Source organism: Vanellus vanellus (genome assembly GCF_965231255.1).
Source record: "Vanellus vanellus genome assembly, chromosome: 2".
NCBI classification, from domain to species: domain Eukaryota; kingdom Metazoa; phylum Chordata; class Aves; order Charadriiformes; family Charadriidae; genus Vanellus; species Vanellus vanellus.
Window position 1 is genome coordinate 9539946 of NC_138906.1, and position 27929 is coordinate 9567874.

Consider the following 27929-nt stretch of genomic DNA (forward strand, 5'->3'; position numbering starts at 1 on the left):
TAGAGCAAAATGATGTGTTGTAACTGAGCTGTGCTTGATAAAATACCTAAAGAACCAACGGGAAAGGGATTTGTCTGGGCATACATCTGCTTTTCCCCAGGTATGTCCTCTGAGCCAGCAGCCACAACGACAACAGCCCTGTAACTACACTCCTGCCCCTACAGCGCTGCAGGATGCCTATAGGCCCGGGAAATCATTAAAACCAGGATGTATAGCTCTTAGGTCCTGCCAGATAAAATCCTGGTTCAGTCCCATAAACAGAGAACAAGTGATGCAAAAGCACATAGGAGGAAAATATTGCAATTTAAGGATTTTCTTTGAGAGTGGTTGATACTAATGAAGAAGCAATGCAACCAGATTAGCAGTATCCTGAGTCAAGTTCCTCATACCATTGTACATGTAATGCTTTCTCTCTGTGTATTTATGAGTTTTAAAGACAAGTGCTGCAAGTTTATTCTTTGTAGAGGCAGCATGCAGCTATAAACTTCTTAGCTCCTTAAACTGTTTCTTGAGAATTTAAGTATCTTCTTTCCTCCCTCTTGGTGGAATATGGAAACACCATCTGGACATGGGAACACTTTGGAGCATTACTTGCTGCTTCCGCTTTAGGTTTATCCTGAGCATTAAAAAGGCCTTTTATTATTCTAAATTTCTTTTTTTTTCCAGATATTTGTTGGATTCAGCAAAGACTTTCACTAACAAGTTTCAACAAGTTCATCTGGCTCTCCTTTGTGGCAGGTTGTCCTGACCTCGCTTTTAATCACATTTTAACACCGCAGAGTCAATAGCGTGATTTAGCAAGGTTCAGCCTTCCAGTACGGACAGGTCTAAAACCACATTTCGGGATCATTTTAAAAATCTAGATTTCTCTGCTCTCTGTTGAGGTCGCAGCACCAGCTCCTGCCCACACAGATGGTTCAAGTCTGAAATGTATGGTTACGCTTCTGGAGGATCCCACATACACAGAACGTTTTAGTGTAGGCGAGTCTAAGTTACAAAAGGCAATAAGAGAAATCATTAATTTATAATGAGGGCTGCTTTAGGAGAACGCATCAGCTCAGCAGTTGTGCTTGTTGGGACCGAGATTCAAAACAGGGCTCGTGCCTTTGATCAATGCAGTTTTTCTAAACGCTCTCCTGCTTTCTTTTAATAATGTAGCAAGAGCTTTTCAGTAAAACCCACTAGTCAGCACTGCTGTCCAAAAGAACTTTTAAAGGAGGCTGGAGGCAGCCAGAAAAGTGGGAAAACGGGGGCATTAACGCTGCCTCGTGTGCTGCATAGCCCAGTGCTGTGCAGCGTGAGAGGAGCTCAGCCAACTGCCGGGTGGGTGGGAGCATCCTCTGAAACGCCGGCATCCAGCGCCATCACCATCGGCGTAGTTCAGCTCAAGGATTTAAACCCCGTGATTTATTTTCTTTTTTTTTTTTTTTTAATGTGAGTAAACACAAAATTCTGGGCATTGTTTCTAGTATCGTGGCTGTACTTAGATGCCGTTACTGCATAAAGACTTTGTCTTTTTCGAGGATATGTGTTTTGGAAAATCTCCTAGGATTTCATTCTCTCATGGGATTACCGGCTGATTTAGCCAGGCTTGAACGCATCCCACAGAAAAGCTAAATTAAAACCAATAAAGTGCTTGGATTTGTTGTTGAATTTCACTGTAACAAAATAACACTTTATTTTGCCCATCTTCTTATGGATTCAGTCAGTTTCATTTGCACTTTCTATAATGCCAAGTGTGGGGAACTTTTTTCCCTGAAAATCCCATAAAATCCTAGAGGTACAAGTTTTAATCAAAAATATCTTCACACAAATATACTAGTTCTAGCATATCACTCATAAGAAATTTTTGTCTGTCATATTCATCACAAAAAAAAATAAGGGTTTCTTCTACTAGGGACTTGCTTTCCGAATAAAAGTGCCTGAATGCTTTCTGCCTCGGTAAACAAGGTCATGACATTTGTCTTTCACCATGAGTGAATCAAACCATGTTTTGCTTCCAGTTTCTCCATTAATATGAGGGGGCCGTGGGATCATCACAGAAACATTATTGGCAGTAGTTTGTACATCTGTGTCACTTTGAACAGGAAGAGCTTAATCTTACTTAATATCTCAGGGTAATCCTATATTGAGATTTATCAGGATACGGGGAAGAGGGAACAGAAGTTTTATGGTTGGTAAAATAAATACCGCGCTAAGTGTTTAATTCGAGTTATGGAAAGATATGCAAAGCCCATTGCAACCTTTCCCCAGACGATCATTTTCATGCTTTTACCGAGTGGGGAGCAGAGGTACAGCGAGAATTAGTGGTTTGCCTATGGCTACATCTTGAGTCAAGTGTTGTGACCCCCATTTCCTTCCTCATTTTGCAAAGCAGCGCTCCAAGGAAAAGCACCACTGGCAACTGGAACAGACCAGAACTGTGTCTAGCCAGCGCTAGCCTGTCTCCATCAGTGGACGGTGCATAATTACCCTCTTCAGGATTTTTGCAATAATGTACCCATGTCTGCCCGGCTCCCGCAATTAGAGGTTGCTTCATGCCTTCAGGCGGGAGAATAATGAACCTCTTTGTACGTCTTTCTCAGTTCCCTCATTTCATCAGACCTTTTAACCTGTGCCATTTGGGCCAGACCTGCCATCCCTGGAAAGCCATGAAAAATCTGGAGACGGAGATTGTTTACACTAACTATGCATAAGCAGATGGCAGGAGCCATAAACTGATGTGAGATGTCTACCATTCATAAACCACAAGTTCATAAAGCAACGTTTTGTCCACAGATCGTAACTACGTTGCTCATGTGTTGCCTTACATATGAGATGGAGATCTTGCACATCACAGCCTCATCAGTAGCGTTCCTGGACCTAAATTGTTCTTAGTAGTCATTATGCTCAGGTAAACATCAGTGCAAGCGATAATGAAAGTGCGTAGCTTAGCTCTTCCCTGGCTATTTCCCTATATTGCCTTTGGCTATTTATGGACTATAAAACAACTCAATATTTAGGCAAATATATCTGCAAAAAGTAGGTGGATTGGTTGCTTTGTTCCTTTTCTATAACAAAATAATCATGTTATTGGTATAGTACTGTTGGATTCTCTAAATCCTGAGCTGAATGTGGACACCTATGATACATATACTTACAAACAGGTGGCTTTTATAATAGTTGTTTTAATTTGTTGGCCCGCATCTAGACACAGAGGGTTCAAAGGCACGTTTGGTAACAGTGGTCCCCAAAGTCCTAAGCAGCATTTTGCAGCTTGTTAGGACACACGGGTTTGGGTTTTTTTTTTTCTCTGTCAGAAGCTCCTTTAAAGAACTCAAGCAAGTCTTGTAATTCCAGCTTCCTAGAGGTGTTGTGAAAATAAAATCCATTACTGACTGCAATGCTCGGATGTGCAGTGACAATAAGGGGCACAGAGGCTCCCAGATGGATAAACTACCAGAGTGGTTTTGAAAGATTCAGTGAATCTTCAATCTCTTCACTGCAGAGAAACCTTCCTAGCAGAAACCCCAGCTATTAGTATGCAGGAGAGCGCTCCCGTAACAAAACCAGCATGTAAAATGATTAAATCATCCCGGAGTGAAGAGCTAACAAGGCATGGCTGCACACGTTTGCCGGTAGCTCGCAGCACCGCCCGGTGCTTCGTCTCAATAGCAATTCAATAACTAGTCTGTAATTACATCGGAGGCCTTAATAAGTGTGGGGCCAGTCCTCCCAGGTGCGGGATGCTCTCAACTTCCACCAGCCGCGGCGGGAGCCGGAGGCACCCAGAGCAGCAGAGGAGCCCCCCGGTGCGTGGCGGGACGGGACCCCAGCAAGCCCAGTGCCACCCTGGCATCGCTCAGCCCCTCCTGAGACAGGCAGCAATCTCCTGAACGAGGCATTGACTTTTGAGCCACAGCAGCGGTAAAGCAATTATGAAAAGCGGAATAACCCGTTTTGGCTGAAAGCACACCATTATGTATTATCTGTTTTTATAGCACTGCGAGTGTGCTGTGAAAGAGACCCAGCGCAGCTGCCAGGGGGGATCTCATCCTGCGGCTTTTTCGGTTTGGAGCGTCCTTAGACGTGTATGTGTGTGCGGTTGGCTCCTTGTGGGTGATACGGAAGTATTGATCTTCTAAGAAGGATTTGAACAGGGGAAAAAAAGTGTTTGCTTGTCCAACGCTACAGGGAGAGTGCTTCATTAGGAGTGTTTTCTGTTGGGGACACCCAGGTTAAAACGGTAGAAACTTTTTCTTGCTTTTGAGAGACGAAGAAGCTAAAGTTCCTATTTAACCTCTCCAAGTAACAACTTCACGTGGCTTGTGGCATCTCTGGCCAGTGGCTGGGGAAAGCTTGCTGTTGTGCGTACAAGTATCTCACTCCAGCGCCTGAAACAAACAGTAAATGCAGAGGGGGGGGGGGGGGGGAGGGAAATGTTTACATTTAATCCATACTTAAACGTAGTTAGGTAGAAAGCCTGCTGCCTGGCAATATTTCTGAAGCATCTGGGTTTAGTGTCAGCTAATAATATCATAAAACTACCCATCATGGTAAAGGCAAAGCATCTTAGAGAGTCTCCGAAGCACTTCTTACTGAAATTCAAGTAAATGCTTTCTAAGTGCGGCTTGTCCTGCTAAGAGGGCCAGAGCTTGGCAGTTCAGGTGACCTTTGGTGAGGATCATAATAAATGATGTCGTTGAGGTAGTCTAAAGAGACTTAATTAGATGCTGAAATAACTGCTAGCACTGAAAAGGACTTTTATTAACCAAGTCGAGAGCGTATGGATAGAGAAACGCAATAGGTGCACCCTGGTTTAAACAAATGTGAAAGTTGGTTCCCGGATTTTACTAATGGGGTGTGCACCAGCTGCCACCACACCTCAGCACAGCCATCTCAGCAGCTCTGAAGACCCCAGCCCAGGCCGAGAGCCAACTTTCAATACTTTCCTTGCTGCGGGCGCCATAAGCGATAGCTCACAGGTGGTGACCAGGAGGAGGCAGCTCGGGGGAAGGTGGTTTCTACCTGCTGTCCCGACAGATCGTGCCTCTCTCTGCCCCACCTCGCCTTGCTGTGAAATGCGATAACACCCTGTAAAGCACCTTATCATATGTTTCATCAGTATGTCTTGGAGGACCACCTCTCTGTACGTCCACAAGGGCTGGAAGGCAGAGTCAGTGCTGCCATTGAAAGATACAACTCTGTCCTCTGTCCACCCTGGGGCCTTTTTCACCTGTGGCACAGATAGGCTGGGTCCAGGAACTGGACTGAATGAAAATTAAATATAATATTATTTTTCTGTTGGGACCAGTTCTAGAAGCTGTTCTGGTGTTTTGCTGGATGGTTGTAGAAACATTTCTGATTGCCCGAGGGAGTGGGAAATGCTGAGATGGGACCAAGTGGCCGAGGTGGGGTTGGAAGCAGACAACGCAAGTTTACATTTTTTAGGGAACCACAGAGCCAGGATTTGGGAGTATTTTATAGGCCATTTGATGACTGCAGCTTATGACTGCTCCAACCCAGATTAGAGGGTATCTATATTCTCTATTATTCAAAAATGAATTATGGTGTTAATCTGCTGGCCTGGAGTTACATTCTTGTCCATCACGGCAAGTGTTACAATATGCTTCAACGGAAAGGTTTGCTTCTTACAGCTCATGGGTGTTCAGATTTTCTGAACCATCAGAGCTGTCCTTGGCCTTGATCCGGGGTCTACAGCAAGGGGCAGAAAACCAGTGTTTGATACTCTCTGCTACAGGGGTCCGAACACGGTGGTGTCTTTCTGGGTAGAGCAGGACAGGCAATCCCCAAGAGCGTGCTGTCCTTCTGCTGCTACACAAGGCAGGCGTCCTAGCCAAAATATCTGGCTGACAAAATCCAAGATGCTTAAGAAACACAGAGGTAACGCTGAAGTGCAGCAAAATGTCCCGCAATGCGATAACGGCCTGCGGGAACCAGGCGTGAGCCAAGTGTGGGTGTGGGTTCCCACCCAGCCAAATGCTAAACGAGCGCAGCAGCCGTGCTCCTGCCTGGAAGGCAATCCCGGTGGTTGCTCCCATATTAGGTCACTGGGTGACTGTTATCTGTTGTGACCAGAACGGTTTCCTATACAAGGATGATTACCAAAACGCTTGGGGTTTTTGTATACTCGCTAGCGGGAGGCTGTAATTAGTGCTTCCAGGCAAACTGTGACCTTTCGGAACTTTTCCTGAGGCTTATGAAGCTTAAATTAGTTTCTGCTGTTTGAAAGCATGCTCAGACTTAATCTCTGAGTCCTATTTATATTATAATTACTATATAATTCACATTTGCATTCACTTGACTCCCTTTCTTACCTAACAGCCGAGGTTGGCTCTTGTGCCTCAACTCCTTTGTGCGCAGTTCATGGGTCAGAAATCCCGCGGGTAACGGCAGGATGGGGAGTGCTCCTTCTCGCTCCCTCACACGCTCGTATGACTTCAAAATAGCAGGCTGGTATGAAAAATCCCTTTTGCACAAACAGAAGGTACCACAAGAGCTTTTTCTCCGGGAAAAGAGTGGATGCTATTAGCGGTTTGGAATTTGAAAGGGAACTTCTTTTCTATTGGCTGTTAATAACATAGTTATTGAAGTAGTCTGAGATTAATTAAAACGGTGGGTTTTGTGGATGCTTCAATCACAGTTTGTCTTCCTTTAAGTAGACCGTTCGTTTATGTTATAAAATGCTTCACTGTATTGTTATACATTTTTAATACAGTGTAAAGTACCCATAAATACTCAGTGATATAGAATAAGTGAAAAAAAAATATGCATGAATATTTAATCATAAAATGAAAACACCTGTAATTTCCAGTGCATGAAAAACAAAGATTGTGGAGTGAAAGTGAAAGTCCTATCTGCTTTAAAATTACCGATTCTGCAAAGCACTATATATTCCTTGCTTTTACATGCTTTGATCCTGTTTTCATTTTGATTCTTTCTTGTAAATATGAGCTGTCTGGCATCGCCCAGAGGAAGGTGATCTATCATCTGCTTACAGCCAGGGTTCCTGACGTGTGGTCATTCCGTACGTATAAAATTTTATCTGAACTCCACTCATAGGAGATAAATGACCATGGCAAGAGGCTTCCTCCGATGCTTCAAATAATGAAGCTTCACAAATCAGGCAGTGACCTCCTGCATGTTGGGACTAGGGTACATGTGCGTTATTTCCAGCTATATGAGCGACCTTGGTTGAACTCATTATTCTGCAGTGGATAGTACAGATGTTACCATCCCGCAAGATTTAAAGCTTCCTCTAAGGAAAACTGCTTCTCTCACCTTGGTTGCCAGCTGGCCCAGCTGTAAGGTTTATTGCTGGCTTTTGTTTTCTGTTTGCATGATACTTGTTTAGTCCCTTATTAATGCAGTCAGTACATTAAGGATATATTAAAACCTGAAAACTCAAGAGAGGAAAACAGCTTAATGACCAGACAATGTGAAGCAATGTTATTTATGGGTTTGTTTTTTTAAAAAAAAAAAAAAAGTTAATATCCAGCATCAGTTATAACTTAACTAGCCAGGATATTGTTATTTTGTTGCAAGAGAATTTTACTTATGCAAAAGAATAAGATTATCTAAATCAATTTACACTAGGCTTTTAATGGAATAAACACAAAATATGCAACGGGGTTTTATTCTGTCAGTGTTAATGAGTTGTAAATGGCACTGAGAAGAGAGAATTTTCTTTCACGCTGCAATTACAAGGAAAAATCTGTTCCCCTTGAATATATCAGCGGTATGTTTATTAAAGGAGCTGGGAGGAGTCACAGGGACTGCAACGCTCTTCCTCTCCTTCCACAGCTCTACCAGGACATGGCTACACAGTCTCGCCATCGTGACGGCACTGCCGTTTGCGATACTTTTTAATCGTGGAATCACAAAATCATAGGAAAATTCAGGTTGGAAGGAACCTTAGGAGGTCTCTGTGCAACCTCCTTCTCCAAGCAGTGTTAGAGAGGAGATCAGACCAGGTTGCTCAGGGCTGTGTCTAGCCGTGTCCGCCAAAGCCTCCAAGGACAGAGAGTTCACTTCCTTCCTGGGCATCCTGAGTTATCCAGAGACTTTCCAAGGTAGACAGGGAATACAAAAAAATGTCAGGTATGTTCCTCCAGTCATGGTATTTTGGGGGGGATTAGCATATAATAATCCAATAAAAACTTAGTTAAGTTAATGAGGGATTCAACTAGAAACAGTGGGAAATAGAACAGAAATTGGAAAAGGAAAGAAAGTTGTCTAAGCTGGTTATGGGGATTTCTCTGTTCAGGTTTGTTCTTCCAACCGTAGATCTGAACCGGCGTACTAAAACAAAATACCGCAGCCTTTGGGGAAGACGGTGTTCCCCACGTGAGCTGGAGTGGTTCTCTCCTGCCTCTGGTACTTATGTCTCCAGGTACACAGTCACGGTGCACTATCAGGTTCAGGAAGTCTGCAAGCAAATTCTCCTAACCTACCTCTTTTTAAAGCTGATCTTATCACTACAATGGCTGAATGTACCTGGAACGTTTCTTGGAGGTCATAGGTTTTCCACGTTCCTCTTTGGAACCATCCACATGCATTATTGCATTAAGGGTTTTGAAAGCCTTAGCCAAAGCCTCATGAAAGGAAGGAAGTGCTTTCGCTCAGCCTGCTTGATGTGATGCCTCATTGGATGATATTAATTAAGAAGGAGAGGATGGGGATTAGTGAAAGAATTATAAGGGAAGGTTAAGTACCAGCTAAATGATTATGATGAAGAGAAATATCAGGCTAATTGGGGATCAGCAGCAGGGTTTATTAGGAGCTGGTCTTGGGAATGACCTTACTTAGATTGTTCCCCGGCAGCCTGGGAACCCAAAGCTGGACGCAGCTAATGGAATTTGTTAAGGCCACAAAGCTGATAAGCATCATCAGAAGGCAGAGGGAAATCCTGGAGAAGCTGGCTGTGTGGCAGGGCTGGAGTGGAAGAAATTTATAGTACAAAGAGCAAAATTAAGCACATGGCAACTCAGGGCAAGAATTTGTCGTGTAGGCTTGAAGCTCAAGAGTTACAAGTGCCTCAGAAGAGCAGAGGGGCGCTTGGGCATGGGGTGGTGACCACAGGGTGTCTGCAAACCGCCTACCGGCTACAGCCATGGAAAAGGCTCTTCTAGGATGGACCAAGCAAATAATTTTCTGTAGAACTGAGCAAGTAGCAGTTTCACTGTATAAGGACGAGTTAAGTCATCCTCTACAGCAGGGGTAGAGTCCCGGTCATTTCTGTTTAGGAAGGAGGAACTGAATGTAAAACGCTCTTGCATTAAAGAATAAGAGAAACTTTGTCTTACAAAAGGGAGCTAAAATCATCTAGTTTATCCTGCTGGATGAGAGCTTTGGGGACACACGACTGCTCTAACTACAATGGGAATACTCATGATTAGTAGAAAACAGCTTGTTGGAACGAACCCAAAAAGGTGTAAATTGGAGTGACAGCCAGCATGGCTTCAAGTTGCAAGGCGGTTCCTACCAGAAGAGTGAGACACCAGTAGGAGACATCAGTGAAAACAGAGTTATATTTAGAGGGCGTTTATCAATACTTTTATAATACAGAATTACCTGAAGAAGCAAGGGAGGGTCTTCTCAGGCCCAGAGGTCCCACGTGCTTCTGTGTTTGAGTGACCATGGGACAGACAGTGGGACAGAGCTGGTTAGCGTCAGCCCAGCTTCCCACACCGCTGCTTGTAGGCGCCTCTCAAAGTCCCACGGAACAAACTCAGGACGCGACCACGCTTATTTACTCAAGCGACCTTTTGAAGAACTCATCGGAGCTATTCTGCGTAGTATAATTAAAGACAAATCTCTTGCTTATTTGCCCTCTAGACACTGCCAACTGAAGCTGCCTCAGAACAACTAGATTTATTTCTGCTCTGTATAAAGTGAGCACGAAATTTATTACCAGTATCAGACGGGGCAGAAACAAGCAGTGCTATCGGTGTGGTTTGTGCGATCCCGCGTGTTGCCTGAGAACAAGGCAATATTGATTATTTTACAAGACAAGTTACATTTGAGGAAGTCAAGATTAGATTAAAAAATTAAATGCCTCGGGGAGGGTGAACAGCAGCACAAATCTGTTTGATGTTTGTGTCAACAAGGTTGCCAAAGCAAACAGCACGAACATCTGTCTGTAGCATAGACCGGGAAATACTGTAAATGGGAAAAATATTTTAATTGTGAGCAGCGGTTCGCAGAACTCCCCATGTCTTTATTTATTGCGCTGATAATATCACCCCAACATGCGAACTTTATGCAGCACGTATAAATAATTCATGGATTAGCAAATAAAGAGATCTGGAATCTGTACACAGAGATGGCTGTTGCCAATTATCTCGCTTGTGCAGAGCCAGACCTGCTCAGCTCCCATTGCTCGCAGCTGCTCTTTTACATCGTTCATCAGCGCTTAAGAGATATGCTGGTGGCGCTGGCAGAGAGTATTTGAATTTTCATTGTTTACACACTGTGAATTTAGCTTCTGGTCTGAAATTATCTGCCACGTCAGAGCCTTTGAGAATAAGGATGAGAAGAATAAGACAATTCCTCTTTTTTCCCCCTTTTAACACTTATGTAACTTTTATTACCTTTTTTGCAATTTTGCTTAATATTCTTTTCATAATCAGTACTTTCATTTTAAAGTGACAACTGATATAATTCCCTGTGCTGTTTAGAGCATGAAAACATCAGGAATACCGTGGGATATTCTCTTGAAAGTATTACAAAACAAACATCTTGTAAATATTTTGTTCAAAACAGTGTGATTTTCCATTTTTGTTCTGGAAGCCTATACCTTACCACCTAAATATCTAGAGTTAATTCTTTCTGATAGTGTTTAAGCATAACCTTTTTGGAAATAATAATGAAAGCCGCTTAAAAAATTGATGATAAGCCACAGCCGATGATTTTACTTGTCAAATTACTCGGGCACAGAGTTTCTGTGCCCTTTCAGATCATGGCGGGTAGTACTTCCTCGCTGATAAATTTGCCCATACAGTGATATGGCCTAATTTACTTATAGCATGGATAATGACAGTAAAGTTTTTAAAGTCAAAAGCTTTGGGATAAAGCCAGACTTTTAGCTGTATTAATTGAAAATCTTCCTGTAACTGGAGATTTATGCGGCGTTATTAACTATGTGTCTATCCTGCAATGTATAGAGTATGTCTATACACACAGAAGTTCTCCTGCCAGTAGCTTTGCTCCTTTCTCTTAAGCTATAAATAAAGCAGCAGCGTTAAAACTGCTGTCACGTTACTGGAGTGAGCTGGTGTGATGCTGGATCAGGGGAGAGGGAAGCGGAGCCTGCCAGCCCAGGGAAGCGGTTCCAGCTGATGATGCTCCAGCGCACCCCATCCTGCTCCTGCCAGAGGGATGCAGAGAGGGATAACGGGGTTACAGAGCCCGTACGGTGCCACCCAGCATCCTAAAAAGTTTGGGGAATGTGGCAGGGAGCAGCAGTTCCAGGTCCCACCCCTCCAGGCATATCACTGCCCTGCTTGTAACCGCCCCTCTGCAGCCAGGGCCGGGGAAAGAAGCCCGACAGCATCGTCATCCCCTCATAGAATCATAGAATCATAGGGTTGGAAGGGACCTCTGGAGATCATCCAGTCCAACCTGTCCCTGCCAGAGCAGGGACACCTTAGAGCAGGTTGCACAGGAACACGTCCAGGCGGGTTTTGAATGTCTCCAGAGATGGAGACTCCACCACCTCCCTGGGCAGCCTGTGCCAGTGCTCTGCCACCCTCAAGGTAAAGAAGTTCCTCCTCATGTTTAGGTGGAACTTCCTATACTCAAGTGAGCATGATTTCGGGAAGAGTCACCCAGGTGATGGAGCGTGTGCTGGGCTTCTCTTACCTTTTCACACCAGGGGCAGAGCAGCTCTGTATCTGCTTCATTTTCTTAAAGCGGAGCACTTTGTGGTTTATTCTGCAAGGAGCACAGGCAAATGCTTACATCCAGCCGGCGCCTGATGCTCACGTGCACTCAGGACCTCTGTAAGCAAGAAGCAGAGCATTTGCAAAGTTTCCGAGGGGGACGGGCAGAGCCAGGCGCTCATCAGCTCTGATTAAAGAACAGAAGCAGCAGAATGTGCCAGGGCTCAGGAGTCCCAATCAAAGCCCGTTTGGAAGGGCTCTGGAGAGAGGAGACACGGAGCAGAGGATGTCCTCGCTCTGCTTCTGTCAGCTCCCAGCAGTTCATTGAACAAATTAGGTTTCACTCTCAGATCCGCAAATGACAGTGGATGGCATTTACCAGATGGCATGTGTAATGGGACTGTCACACCGTTATAGGTTTAAAAATAAAGTATGGGAGGCAGCTAATGAATATACACTTCCTAATTTCAAGAATTTTGTTCTATCCCTGTCAGGCGTTAGGCACTCGGCTTGTGAGTGTTGAAAGACTTTCGTGTGTGTGTGTAATAAAAGACAGTGTAGCGTGTAACTATGCTGTTCTACTTTAAAAATTGGCACTGAAGTAAGCAATTTACGTCACTCCTAAAAAAAGTGATTTTTCTTCTTAATGACTTTCAACCCACTCACAAGTGAAATGCATTGTTTAACTGGAATGTCATCATTGGGGATATTTAATATCGAGAGTAATGTTTCTCACAGACTTGATGATTCTACTCTGTGGATTTGTCTTTACCATTTTTCCTCATTTGTTGAAAAATAAAAATTGAGCAACTCGAAAGTCTACTTTTCCAAGGATACTGATGCATATTTTAATTTTTTTTTATTTGGCATTACCTCAAACTGAATATCTTTGTATGGGACCTCACTTTAAAATACTGATTTGGGGAGATGACAGTAAGGTAGTGGCATACTAAGGAAACACGATATATTATACATGGAATTTTCTAAACTACATACTGGCTTTTTTCTTTATCTGTTGGTTTCTCACAGTTTTTCCAGTGCCAACACAAAAAGCAAAAATAAATTAGAAAATGAAAGGATTATATGCGTTGTATTTCTCTCTTTGCTCCTTTCTTTTTGTTAGGCATTTCTGTGTTAATTAAAGGGCTGCTCTAGCTCCGATTGAAGTCATTTGGGAGGATTCCTTTTATTTTCAGTGATGATTTTATCATGCCCGTGATGAATTGTTTATTAGGTTTGTTGCTTTTCTGGGACTGCAGGGAAAAAGCAGGGGAGATTTATAAATAAATATGGTCAGCAAATCAATGTATATTGCTAGTAGAAAGGTAAATTCAGCTAAATCCTGATGAGTAAAGCACAGTTTTCCTCTGTGCATTATTCTCATTTAGCTGCATTCAAAGCAAACGGTGCAAACAAAGGAATCGGATTGTTAGTGAAGAAAATTCTCAATTACTAGGAAACAGAAGTCAGGCTGCTATGTCGGTCAGCTTAATTATAAATAAAACCTTTTTTTTTGCCTATTCTCTGTATAGGTAAGGTCTACATTAAACACTCTTGATTGTATGCAATGGGATGTGGTTTCTCGGCAGCACGGGGAAAACCATTGACACAATTATACCGCTGTAAAGTCTTTCTTGCTCTCAAGAACTTACTTCACTTACTGAACCGGTATGGATGGCTCGCAGTAGCCCAGTTTTGTTGCCATTTATGTGCACGCTGTCAATTACAGCATTTGAGGGGCTTTTTCTCAGCCAGCTGCTGCACATGACTGGTGAGGATTTGCTTGTAGGTTGAAGGACTCCAAGGCACCTTAAAGGGACTTGAATGTCAGTGAATACCAAGCCTCTTTAAACTGTCTTAATTTTGAAGCTTAAAAAAGGTCGGGGTTTTCGATATTCAGTGTAGTTCAACGGCGGGTTTCCCCTGCGTGCCGGCAGCATGCCACCAGGCTGTCGGAGCCTGAGAAAGTACGAAACACGATTTCTAACATTTCCTCCATAGGTCTTTTGTACAGATGGATCCAAATTTTGCCATCCCCACCGGCTGCACACCCTCACTGCATAGTAAGTTTGAACTGGAAATACAGTATATACAAAAGAGAAGTGCTGTCGTGAAGACTGATGAGGCCCCATCTCGAATACTGTGTTCAGTTTTGGGCCCCTCACTACAAGAAAGACATTGCGGTGCTGGAGCATGTCCAAAGAAGAGCAACAAAGCTGGTGAAGGGTCTAGAGAATAAGTCTGATGAGGAGCGGCTGAGGGAACTGGGGTTGTTCAGCCTGGAGAAAAGGAGGCTGAGGGGAGACCTTATGGCTCTCTACAACTACCTGAAAAGAGGTTGCAGCCAGGTGGGGGTCGGTCTGTTCTCCCAAGTAACAAGCGATGGGACAAGAGGAAATGGCCTCAAGTTGCACCAGGGGAGATTTAGGATGGATATAAGGGAAAAATTCTTTACAGAAAGGGTTGTCAAGCACTGCAACAGGCTGCCCAGGGAAGTGGTGGAGTCACCATCTCTGGAAGTATTTAAGAGCGTAGATGTGCCGCTTAGTGGTTCAGTGGTGGACTTGGCGTTGTGCTGCATCATACTACATTATGAGGAAGGAGAAGGAAAGTAAGATAACCACTATCTCTGAGGTTAAGGATTAAGCGATTCATCATTGCAGTGCTTCTTCCATCTCCCTGAGCAGTATTTTCAAACTCATTGGAAGAGCTATGAACAGGTATGGCAGTAACATATGAGTGGCTGTACTGGGTCAGACTGAAGCTTATCTTGGCCGAGCATCCTGTCTCCAAGAGCCGTCAGCAGATGATAATTGAAAAACAGAGAGAAAGAAGCTGACGACTACAAAATGAACCTAATCTCGTGTACCATCCCATTTTTCCATCAGTCAGCCCCCTGGTGCCTTTCCAAACAAGAAGTTGAATCCAGACCACTGTGCTAAGGACTATGGCATCCTACGGCACCCTGTGCTGAAGGCTGTAGCCTCCTAAAGACTGTAGCATCCTACGGCAGTGAATTCTGCAGTTCACTCAAGTGCATTGCATAGCAATGACAATCCTCTTTGTGTAATACTGACTGACTTCAATACCCAAATGCTGCATTTTAAGACAGCATATGTGGTCTTTTTTAGTGTGAAAGCCAAACTGGTGTTTAATTCATTTTGAAAAGCAAACCAAAACATTTGCAAAACACCAACAGTTATCCATAGCATACAAAATGTAAATGCTTTGTGCTGTGATGTTTGGGTGTCATTAGAATAAATTTAAAAGCGAGTGATTTAATTGTGTTTGTGCTAATTATAATGTTTACAAATTAGGGAAAGATGCATTTAGTGGTCCATTGGGAAAGGGCTTTGAAACCTCGCAAGTCTTCAAGTCTACAGTACTGTCATTTATTCATAGACTCTTTCTAATACCAGGGTGATTTGCTTTTTAGATTACTCTTGCATGGAAAGTGAGTCTCAGGAGTCTGCAGCTCCATGGAATTCAAAACCAGGTTCACGTGCATCTGTGTGTGCTTCGATAGATATTTAACCGAGTTCTTTTCTTCTTCTTTTCAAGGTCCCCGAGTCCCGATGGTGACTGTTCACAACACAACCGATGCACAGAGTAAGTATGGGTTTGAGCCTTGCAGTTCTTCAGAGAAAAGTAGCCAGGCAGGACGCTGAGATGCAGCTCCTCTTCGGTAAACTTGGACTGGCCCAGACTCTCCCTAAATGCAAGTCTTCCTCAAGTCAGAGGGACTTGCAGAGCTGTGGCGCTGCCATCACAAAAGCTCTCTGTTTGGGGTATGAAGACAGTGGTTTGGGCATCATGTTTGTTACCAACTTCCTTAAAAACTGCACGGTCCAGATGTCTCTCTTTTTGTTACTCTCTCACAAATATTGATTTACGTCCTACTCAAAAATAAGAAATATTAACTTAGTCTATGATTCTCAAAAAAAAATCACTCTGATAGCTATGACCAGGTTGAAAGAGATAACGCAGAGGAGTGCCACAAGTTGTACCTCTGCCCGGTTTCCTGATCTCTTCACGGGGACTGTAGCACTTATTGTTTGTTAAGGCTTGTTCATGCTAATGATTCACATCTACACCAGTGTGAAACTGGAATTATTCCAAATAAAGTTTTTTTTTCCTCAGAACCTTTGGTACCGGATGCAGCCATTACCAGACTGGTTAGGACTCCCTGTAGAGCTCAGGGAGCCGTGAGATTTCTGGGGTTCCTCCTTCACACCTGTAGCAATACAAGTTATCAAGAAAGATCTATTTTTTAGCCCAAGTCAGGGTGGCAGAAAGCTTCAGACAGCCTTTCTGTCCTTTCTCTACAGGGGTCCTAAACCAAGGTGCGCCTTTCTCTCTTTTATGAGTCTCAGGAGACTTCGTAGCAGGGTGTGGGATTGAGTCGTATGTGAAACCAAGATTTATCTGCTCCTGTCACTTTGATGGTAGACCCTTATCTTTCATTTTAATGTAGAGTTTACCACAGCCTTAACCTGCAGCTAGGGACTTCAGGCATTGCTAGGATCCAAATAATAAGCAACACCTTTATTCTAGCTGCTCTGTGCGTGGCCAGTTTATCAGATACCAGTTTCACTTAACTGAATTTACAGCAACTCATTGCTGTTGTCTCTGCAAAGGAGCCGAGCAAACCAGGGAATTTGGCTCTCAAATTAAAGGTTTTCTGCGAAATGCTGAGCTGCTTCATTTCCACCTGAAGGTGGTAAGTGTCAAAGGAAAGATTCCTGTGGCACCAGGACATCTAAGAAAAAAGTACAGAATCAATCTTGCTTTATACAGTTTCTTTGTGTTCCCTGTTTTATTCCCTATTTTCTCAATTGCTGTTGGCAATGTGCATTTCAAGCCCTTACCCCACCTACAAAAGTTTTGCTTGAAAGCAGGATATGTAGAGTGCAATCCCAAATTCTGATTGATTTTTTTTAAATCAAACTTAACTCAGATTTGTGGCACATTGTATCCTTTGCCATCAAAAGAGAAATACTCGGTAGTGTTCCATCTCGTGTCAACAGTGTCCAATATTGTTACCGAGATGTATTGTAGATTTAACTCTAATTTATCCTTCCATCGTTTTCCATATTTTTTTTTCCAATTAAAATGTTCCTTTGCAGAGAAAGACATGCATAAAATTTAGCAGTATCCTGGAACAAGTTAGGTTAAAGCAATATACTGTTCCATAACTGTCCTGTAAGGGCAGCAAGAGCGATCTTTGCTGCCAAAGCAAGGCAGCACAATGTACCCTGGACCATGGCTTAGACCATCTGCCATCGTCTTGCGTACAGGGTGACCGTGAGATAAATATTTCATTTCCTTGTGACTCGGTTTCCCCACCGGTCTATAATTTTTGGAGAAAAGTGCCATGATGGAGCTGACTGATTTTGCTGTCCGGAGGAGGGCTCTCACTGTGGAGCCAGGGTCATTGCTGCTGGCAATAGTGGGCTGGGGGTATAGCCCCCGTGTGCCGGTCTGGTCCCTTGTGACACTACTTCTGCTATAAATGTCCAAAAATTGGTGCTTGTAGCTACCCCGCTCTACAAAAATACAAGAATTGCATTTTTAAGTAATACTGAAAGCAAATTGCAAGCTCCTTGGCTTTCCAGCCTCTCTGCACCGGTGACCGCTCACATCTCGGTCTGTGCACGAGGGTGTATCAGCTCTTCTTCTTCCCGGCAGAGACCTGGGCTTGGCCGTGCCCTGGCTGAGCCTAATTCCAGAGCAACCCTGGTGATGCCCACAAGGCTCTCCAGCCCTCCGAGGGTGTTGCCACAGGGCCAGGAGCGCCGGTTCTGACCTGCAGCGCCAAAGTCACTTTCTTTTCTTTCCCCCTTAAACACAAGAACTGAATTTTACCATAGACATGGAGATGGCTGACGGGCTGTAAGAGCATGTGCAGGATAGTGCTGCCATGTGTTATAGCCTTCTGCACAGTTTTATAAAATACTTTTAGGTGAATAAAATGAGAGATACTATAAAACAGAAACAGCAAATGAAGGGCTTGAAAAAGTAACATAAACCTCACCGAGTCTAGTTTTGTTTTGACAGATATATGCACGTAGCGTTTATTTCATAGACAACTCGATCTAGTCATGCACAGAACACATCCCCTACAGAAATTCATGATTTTCTGCATATGATTAGCATTTCCCCTGGTTCCTTTTTTCGCCTTCATTCTTTTGCTTTTGAATAAAGGGCAACTGACAGTTGCGTGTTGCTGAATTTACTTATTTAATATGAGTCCATTACTCTATAAAGGGAGTTTGCCTCTGTATTCTGCAATAATCTGATAATAGTGAGTTGCACTGAATATTATAGCGTGCTTACATTTAATTAAGCAATGACCATTTGTACTCCACAGACCCAAGCTCCCTGTGGTCCTAAAGCAGAAAAGAAAGTCCTTTAGGAGATATGCCAATCTTTTTTATTTCCTCCACAGTCTTCCTGGCTTTCTGTGAATGCAATTATATGAACAAATAAAACGGCTTGACTAAATTCCCCTACGTAGCAAGCCCCTTTCTGCTGATAAAGCTACTTGTGTGTGCCGTAATTAAATGAGAATCTTAATATTTAACTGAACGTAATAGGCAGTTGCTTTGGCACTTTTGCGGGGGTTGTGGTTTCAATAGAGATGAGCCAGGCTTTGCAGAAGCAGGGTGAATAGTCATTGAATCAATATACTACTGCTGAAAGACCTGTGAAATGTATGAACTGGGAAGGGCGTGTTTTTTGTGCTGTGGCTGCCTATTCAGCAGAGACGGGCAACGACAGCATGATAATCGGGTACCATAAGTAGGATTTGAGGAGCTGGGGTTGCACATCCATTTATCAGTCTGTCTCGAAAGGGACGTTACGGTCAATGAAACACATAATTTGGTGCGAAACCTCAAACCCTTCTTGGGTTCACATGGCAGAGATAATGCCCCGGATCCCCCTGGTTCAACCCCAGCCTGGTGCCACGGGGGTGAGCACTGCATTGGGGTCCCCAGACCAGGATTCGCTGCCACCACAGTGAGATCCCCCCAGCCCTTGAATGCCTCCTCCACGGGGTTCAGGAACCTCACCATCACTAGGAGACGTTTCTCACAGCCTAGGACATACAACCTGAAATGTCTCCTAAAGGTGGACCCTTTCCTTACCAGCTGGGAAGGACTTGCTCTTTCTGATGTTGGAGGTGGCCACTTTTTCTAGAAGCAGCTCAGCAGTTAGAGCACATGGCCAGGATGTGGGCAATGAAGGTTAAATTCTAGGAAGGGGAAGGAATCCTCTATTTCACTCCCAGAGTCCTTGGATAAGACACACAAGCAAAATGAACAATTCTTGAAACACTCTGAAAGCCAAGACTGCTCCAGAACCTGATGTTGCAGGTCTATATGATCTTTGTGCGCTCTTCTCTCCCCATGGCTTTCCTTTTTCTCCCCTTTTTCTCCTTCTCTCCCCATGGCTTTCCATTTTCTCTTGTGTCACAGCACCACCTTGTCCTGGAGCCCTCCATGGTCTCCTCCTTTTCCCCATTTCTTATATGTAATTTGGGCACAGGCTTGAGGACTTCTTCATTTGATATCTAGCTTTGCATGGCAGGTGGATGTCTGACTGCGACCCATAGTTCTGCCTCAACACAGAAGGTCACATTCCCATTTGCTGTAAATCAGCTGAATGTCACTGGTTTCAGGATTATAGCTTTTTGACAACACGGAACCTGGAAGGGGTTTCAAAGACGTAAGTGAATTAGACATCTGTGAGGACTGGAAGGAAATTTTTTCATAAGGAAACTTGTGTTACAAATATTAAGGTGGCTCTAAAATGTTAAAATGACTTTTAACAAACAATGCCAAGAGTTTTTGTGATCTTGTCCTTCTTCTTTCAGAAATTTTTGAGTTGGAGGTAAATGAAAATGTGCAGCTGACTGTGAATGACAGGCAAATGCCTAAGGTAGAATACATGGAAATCAAGATAGACGATTACAGTAAGTAGTGCCTTTCCTTTCTCTTATTTTTCTTTTTCTTTTTTTTTTACTGCTATTGCTGTGAAATGATACAGTCATCTTGGCTAGACTGGCAGGAGGAAAAATGACTTTGGCTCTCAATAAACTCACACAGTTTGCAAAGCACTCTCTTAGGATGTGCTACGTAAGGAGGTTATTACAGAGCCGGGATTTCATGAGAACGCAGCCGAAGAAAGGCAAAATGATAGGAGTGGGGTTTTTTTCCTTTTAAAATTTTCTTTGTAGAGAAAAAGCCACTCCAGAAAATGACACGGTGCGGTGCCCCCATTGTTGAAGGCGTTTGCCCTAGCAGGACTGCTGTATTATTTGAGATGAGTTTGAAGTGGGACACCCTATGCACTCACTGGCTGTAGCCTTTCAGTATACAATACGGAACTGCAGTGAATGAAGACGACTCGCCAACGACTGCCCATCAGAGTCCTTCAGGATTCTTTGAGAAAGCCATATCATTTGATAGGGTCGGAAAAAAACAGCTTTATGAGAAAAGCCAAAAGAGATTTCACCTGGAGTAAGGAAGGCTGAAACTTGGAGCGGTTTATATCCGCAGCTGGTGCATTATTTGTACCACTGTGTAATCAGTCATTCTCTATCTATATGCCAAAAAGGACAGAGAGAGAGAAAAGCCTAATGGCTAACAGCCAAAGTGTAAGCATTTTCTGCCTGTTTCTGCACTTGTAGCTGAAACAACCTACAAAGCATCTCCTCTGGCTGTAAGCAGGTATCTTACCTACATGTGGAAAATCCACATGCTCAGAGTTGTGCAATAGCTCTCAAAAATGCCGGTTTATGTGTATAATGGCAACTCTAAAAAAAAAAAAAAAAAAAAAACAAAATAACCCAAAGACCTTGGGTTCAAAGTATGACCCGTAATATTTCCCATGCCAAAAAGGAGCACACGTCTCAGATCGGGTGCAGTGAAATGAAAGCAGTGAGGTGTGAGGGATGGCAGGTCACCGATGTCCACCCTTGCCAGCTGTTATGAAATGTGAAGCAAAGGTTGAGAGACAGTTGCCATTTGAAAAGGTTCATAATGGCCCTAAAACGTTCTGCTTGCCACAGGAGCATTAGGAACATAAATCAGTGCTTGAAATATCAAGAACAGACGCGCGTTTCCAGGCCGTATGGGCAGGAGAAGATGGGGAAGGAGCCCATCATAAAGATCATGTCCATCCCCACTGTGAGCCAGTTTGTAGTGGCACTGGCAGCTTATTAGGAATAACTCAGCTTGATGCTAAATTTCTTAACTGCAAGTATCACTGAAGTGTGATTCTGGTCATTTAACCTAAAATATATATGTGTGTGTGTGTAATAAATGCAAGCTGGCTGCAGCTGCGTGGCTGTTCTGTGCTCTCCTTCTGGTTTCAAAGCGTTGGGTTTAACAACAGTGGGAACGCTGCACGTAGTTCTTAGTTATATTTAAAGTCAAGCGATGGCCTTTTTGGCTGTCCCTGGGCCATTGATCCAATTTGCAGCTATTAGCATTCAGATGGAATAACTAATTAGGCGGAGTGTCAGACAACGATTGCAAAGCAAACCACTTAAACCACGCGGTTAATCTGTGTATTAATCTACTGAAAATGCTCCTAATACCGATTTAATTGCTGGGCCTTTGCTAATCTGGATTGTAGTTAACATTTTTAAAATAAATGTGGTCTCATTAATGCGGAAAGGGTTTGTATGGCAGTGTTTTTGGCTATGGATACAAAGCCATAGGAAGCAGTTAAATGAAGCTTTGGTGAGCACGTCCCTCACTTACTCAGTGCCAGTATAATGACGTGGGCTTCAGCACAGTTACCTCCTGGTTTACAGCAAAATTAAGCCCTCTGGAAGTTAGGATTAAAATACATGTTTCTCTATCTGCCTTCACACCATTATACCAAAATAATCCTATTCTCTCCCCCAGCACCATACTTAATTGGGTTTTAAATTATCATGTTCATCACCAATTTTCCCCCTCTTCTGCTGCCCTGAAATATTGATTTCTGGCTGTGTCACTCATCCAGCTGCCAAAAAAAAGAAAATTATAGCTATTGCCAGATGTTAATTGAATGCTGTAAAAGTGATGCATGACTGAACAGCTCGCGCTCTACTCCCAATTTACATTTCTTGTCACCTCAGCTATCATAATATGGGTCTTGTCTTTGACAACATCTGTGTTCCTAAGGTGTTATTTACCAGTGCAACTGATGAAATGCCATTTTGTTCCTATTCATAAGTGGCCAAAACACCAGAAAAATCTATTAGAGTTATGTCAGCGTTCCCACACTGAAGACATGCTGTTATTTGGTTTTTTCTCATCTAGAATTACCAATGCAGATCTTAAAGCCAGCAACTTTTTCGGACACCGCACACTACCCCTTGCTTTTGGTTGTGTAAGTTCTCACTCGTCCTTTCTTTCTGTTCACATTATTAGGGCAGCTCGGCCACGATCTGAGCCTTTTAAGATATATTTTATGCAACGAATGCCAGACTGCTTTAGCACCTAAGTCCAGCACGTTGGTCCCTACCCCCTGTCTCACCTCAGAGCTAGATGTAGGTTCCTTCTCTCCCGTGTTTGAGCCCAGGGTTTCAGGTCCCAGGAGGGTGCCCCAGTGAAACCCTGCAGAGTAAATTGTAGGATTTTGTAAGGTTGTCCCACGTACACTTGCAATTCAATAATTTGCGGGGCAGAAACAGGAGGGGGAGGAATAAAAGATGGACACTGACTTTCTGTCCCAGTGCTTAGGGTGCTCACCCTGCACTTAACAGGTAGTTTTAGAGTGGGATGCGGTCGGTCTTACTGCAGCTTAAATTTTAGATGCCCTCATGCAGCCATCCTTCCCGTGTAAATGCCGGTGTTCCGTGAAGTGACAGTAAAGAGAGAGCTAGAAACCTTTGAAGATCTCCGCGACGTTAGCATTTATATTAGGTAGGTAGGATTTCCTCCTGGCAGGCATAGCAGATGGGTATTTCTTTATGCAACATTTAGTAATAATAATATACATTACTGAGCTTTTTTCTGGCAATTTGGAAAGAAACTGGGGGAGGGAAGTCACTGACCTTGGAAGAACCCGCTTGGCCCTGGCTGCATCCCACTGCATCGCTTGCTCCCCGCCGGGGAACGCCCCACGAGAGCGAAGCCTCCTGCAGAAGTGATGAATGCCTGCTGAGTGCCTGAACGCCATCCTGCACATCCCTCCATGAAGGACAAAAACTCTGCAATAAGCATGTCGTTACATCACAAAATTACTGCAGAGAAAATGTACTTCATTATACAAGTGCTTGAGGAAGATTGGTACTCATCAAGCTAACAACACTTGATTAGGCTGCCTCTGAAGCTGGATGTGCCTGGGTCTCGCCTGAATAAATGCAAATGACTGAAGTCACATGCACGTTAAAATCCTACAGTGAGTTGCCTGATGTCTCCAAGAACCCCAAAAAGGACAAGAAGTCGATGGAAGTGCCCGTGGCTCTACAGTAATCCCATTCCTAAAATATTACTTATCATCATCTCTTGATTTTTCTGAGCTGTTTGGCCAAGTAGGGTCAATGCAGTTCCCCTGTACAGGATCGGGCCCTAAGCAGAAAGGTGAAGAGGGAGTCTTGCCCACCTCTTCCCTTTACCCACCAATTTTGGGCCAACCTGGGCATTTTGAAGCTGTTAGTTTTATCACTTTAAAAGCATCCTTTTCCTCTGTACTGTTGTGAAACAGCGGTGACAGAAGTGATTGACAGCTCCATCTACAGCCGCTCTGGAGAACCCCGTGGGAGAAGGAAGGTCTGGGCTGGGTGCGTGGGGGCAGTAAACGAAACCCCAATGCTTGCTGGTAAAGGAAAGGACCATTAACATCTGCAGGCTCCATCCAACATATTTTGGCAGTGCTAGCACACCCCAAAGCCAGGCTCCTCACAGAAACCCCTCCACCAGAAAAAAAAAAAAAAACGTAGAAAATAGCTATAGATTAGAGCAGATATAAACAGGGAAAAATCAGCTGACCTCTGTGTCGCTGCCCTGGTTTGCTCACAGGTGAAATCTCACGACCTGCCCAGTTGGTGATGTGCTTGCTAGGTTTGTTCAAAGCTCAGCTTAGCGCAGCGATAGTTGCTGTGCAAGGAGGGAAGGAGAAACCAGCCTGCAGCTTCCACCCCCGCGCAACCAGCCTTCCGCCTGTCATCGTTGCCGAGACTGGTGTCCCCTTCTTGAAGTCTACCCTGCCCTACCATGCATGCCGGTCCCCGTTGCCACGGCAAGCTCACGGCCCCGGGGAGGGCCTTTGGCCCGTCCTTGATGCCGTCGCCTTTGCTTGATGACTGTTTCTGTTTCAGAGACGGGACGCCTGGCAGCCAGATCGTAACGGAGAGATTTGAGGTGACGTGGGAAAGCGTCATGGTCAGCTCTCACAACGCCATCGTGCTGAAGTTCGACGGCCGCGGGAGTGGCTTCCAAGGCACTAAGCTATTGCACGAGGTTAAGAGGAGGCTGGGCCTTTTGGAAGAGAAGGATCAGTTGGAAGCTGTCCGGTGAATGACACTGCTATTGAAGAAATTAGTTCATTACTGATAATTAACCCAAGACTGTCATTAGTCTTGGTTGCCTTAATGGTGTGTAGGGTAGAGCAAGGAGATGGGAGGGAAGGACGATGTAGTCACAGAGCTGTGACCAAGTGATGGCACGTGAGAGAAAGCTCATGCCAGCCAGTGCAGGGGGAGAAAAACAAGCCCGAAACAGAGCTAAATTAGAGCACACTTATCTGTATCACATGTTCAAAGCCTATTTATTTTTAGCTCTGTACAGTCATACAGCTACAAACAAGTAAGCTTGAATATCAGCTCTCATATTAATATTTTGCTGGCCTGGCAGTTGAAAAAAATCCATCTTTAAACCCTTAAACTTTTTAAAACAGAAAAAAACTGTGCAAAACCCTAAATGCCAGGTCCTGCCATGTCGTTAGATTTATTCTGCACATAATCACGCTGAAAACACTGTCAGAGTAGTGCAATAGCATCAGCTTTATTATGACTTTCAGAGGTAGTGCAGGTTATTTGTTGCCATTGCTTGGTCAAGTCCAACACAAGAGCTTGCAAGATTAAATCAAGCAGAAACTCATGTGAAAGCAGCATGTAGCAGCGTGAATTTAGATTGTCTACATCGTTTTTCTGCGGCCACCCCAAATTCAAAAAATCACACTACGCTTGCTGTATCTAAGGCAAAAATATTTTTAACCCATTGTTTCTCCTTTCTCATGTTCTAGGACGATGCTGAAGGAGCATTACATAGATAAAATGCGAGTCGGTGTATTTGGGAAGGTAATGTTTTCCCGTTGTTCCTCTGTGCTGTTCTAGTTGGCTGCTGTGGCTAAGCAGCTGAGCTAAATCCTGATTTATTGAATATGTCAGTGGTGACTTTTTTATTATTATTTTAGAGATAGACTGCTTCTTGCTCAGAGATGTTAAAGATGAAAGCTTTCATTTTATTAATGTATTCGTCAATGGTGGTTTTTTTTTTAATTAACTGCCAAGTGCAGAAAGTTACTATTTGTCAGAAAAACGCTGTCAGATAATTAATTGTATTATCCCCTTGCAAACTTTCATTTCATTTTCATCTTCATCTTGTCCCTTAAGGCCTAGGGGAATGTGGGTAGATCTAGCTCATGTCGTACAAATGTACAACAACAATATTGATTTCCGAGGCTGTATGCCCGGCTGGGAAACTGCAATTGCAAAGTACACACGGTTTGAAATGAGAATGTGACCGTGAGTAGAAATTGTTTATTGTGGGAGATACAGGCTTAGAGTGGGCGAAGAGAGCTGCGCATACAGCAGCATCTCTGCAGTGAATCGTTAACAGGCTGACAGCAGACGTTGAAATTGTGATGTCCATTTTAAATAACAAAAGACTGGGGTGATACTTTGGAGAGGTAACATATCTGGTTAGACCTGCAGCCATGAAGTGGGATGAAAAGAGGCGAGCTCTTGGGCATACAACCCTCCTGCCTTCAGCAGAGTGCAACGAGCATAGAGCTCATCTTTAGCCACATGTGCTGAAGCCAGGGAGATGTCCCTTGTTTCGTGGTTTTTCAGGGCAAGGCGTTAAAGGCTCTATAATGGCCAAGAGTTTGCTGCAATCCCTCAGCTGCCCTTTTTCTGTACCCAAAAGCAGCAGTGCCTCGTGGCAAGATCGCTGACGCCCCTGCCCCCTTTGTGTTCCAGGATTACGGCGGCTACCTGAGCACTTACATGCTTCCAGCTGGCGAAGAGAACCAAGTGTTCGCCTGTGGAGCTGCTCTTTCCCCACTGACGGACTTCAAACTATATGGTAAACCCCACCCCAGAACTCATGGATTTTGCTGACCACAAATTATGCTTCTGCTCTAACCTTCCCCAGTTATCTTCTCTTTCCTCCCCAAGATCCTGACTGTTTTGTATTGTGTGTCTTCTTAAGACCAGCCATAAACCCTTTTTACCTCCTCAAGAGCCATTTTGCTGGCACCCGTGGGACCAGTCATTGTGGGCAGAGGAATCAAGTAACTTTTATTACTCACTCCTTTTAAATAAAGGAGAATTGGCTCTAATCCCCTCCAGCCTCTGACACCAACCTGCACCACTGCCTTGACCACTCTTCTTTCTTGCCTGGACCATCCATCCGTGGGAGTTGCAGTCCGGCCTGCCCACCTTGTCCTTTCTCTGCTGGCAATACTCCACTGAACATGGTGGTCCTTTCTGTCAGCGACACCAGTTCCCTTTGCATTTAGTGCCAGTGAAAATCAGGGGACTGCCATGAAAGTCAGTGGTGTTAAGCCGGTCTTCAGGTCCTGTACAGCTATCCCCGAGACCAACAGGAGCTTGCCGTAGACTGTTCATGGAGACGGCCCCATGTGAAAGGAGAAAGGGACACAACATGATAGTGCTCTTCCTCTTCTCCTCTCATATCTTGGTTGCATTAAGGAAAAAAAAAAAAAAAAAAGGCTCTTCTGTGACTTATTTAGAAACCATAAGTACGTGGTGATAATGAGAGACTGTGGTATCATACATATTCTTAGTGCATGTTCAAAAACTTTCAGAAATGTCTTGTGCAACTAAGGCGACGTTAGAAGAAAAGATTCTCTTTAGCATTTGCAATATTTGACTCAGAAGCACCAGTGTACTCACTTATGACTGAAAGAGATGTTTTCTTTTTTTCTTTTCAAGCTTCAGCCTTTTCTGAAAGATACTTGGGCTTGCATGGGATTGATAACAGAGCATATGAGGTAACTACATGGACACTGCATTTCCCTGATAAAATGTGAACAGGGTTTTAACTCTTCCTCAATGTCTTCTCTTTTGGGGAGGAAAAAGGATATGCAAGATGGGCTCATTAGTAAGACTCTCTATATTTCAAAGGCATCAAGGAGGCCTCCGGCCTGCCTACTGCTTTCGTGGTCTTAAAAGTAATGATGGGTATGTTTTTTATTGATTAGCCTTTACGTCTGCCTCTCTGAATTGGGTAAATACAGTTATTCCAGTTTTACCGATTGGAAGAGCTGAGGCTGAGTGACTCACATGTGCCCAAGTGGACATAATTTCACGACCTCCTTTAAAGCTCACCCCAATGGTCTTGCCACATTCTCCCTGAGGTATAATTTTTGACCCAGAGTCAAGTGAAGCTCAGCTTCTCTTGGCTTTTTCAAAGTAAGCACAGATGTGATATTTCAGGTAGGCAGAACTCTGTGCCAGAGTTGAGCAGGACGTGGAAAAGGAGACATGGCACCAATTAACGAAGATATTGTTTAATATATATGATGGGATCAGTTGGTTCACGTCTTCTTTCTTTCAGTTGTTTGGAGGAAAATCCTAATAAAGAATAGTCACACGAACAAAATTTGTTACACAGAAAACATTGTTAAGCCTACTAAGCCTTGTCTTCAGGTAGAAGACGTGAAGGCAGCAAAAGTTTGAAATTGTTTTCTTACAGGGAAGGCAAGTAGCACCCTGCGCCCCCGCAGCAGAAGCTTTTCCTGGCTATCTAAATACTGAGTTCATTGTCTCTCAGGTTTTGCGCTCATGATCTCCAGATC

General features: G+C 43.8%; 1 protein-coding gene across 1 annotated transcript in view; it reads left to right on the forward strand.

Annotated features, from left to right (window-relative positions):
* DPP6 (dipeptidyl peptidase like 6) overlaps positions 1 to 27929 on the forward strand; it is a gene marked incomplete at its 5' end in the record, with an annotated part of 441826 nt that overhangs the window by 410100 nt on the left and 3797 nt on the right. The window contains 7 exons of the mRNA XM_082479426.1: positions 15444 to 15491; positions 19759 to 19857; positions 22199 to 22268; positions 24202 to 24396; positions 25128 to 25182; positions 26086 to 26191; positions 27064 to 27122. Of these exons, the coding sequence (XP_082335552.1) occupies positions 15444 to 15491; positions 19759 to 19857; positions 22199 to 22268; positions 24202 to 24396; positions 25128 to 25182; positions 26086 to 26191; positions 27064 to 27122 (632 nt within the window). The remainder of the gene's footprint in view (positions 1 to 15443; positions 15492 to 19758; positions 19858 to 22198; positions 22269 to 24201; positions 24397 to 25127; positions 25183 to 26085; positions 26192 to 27063; positions 27123 to 27929) is intronic.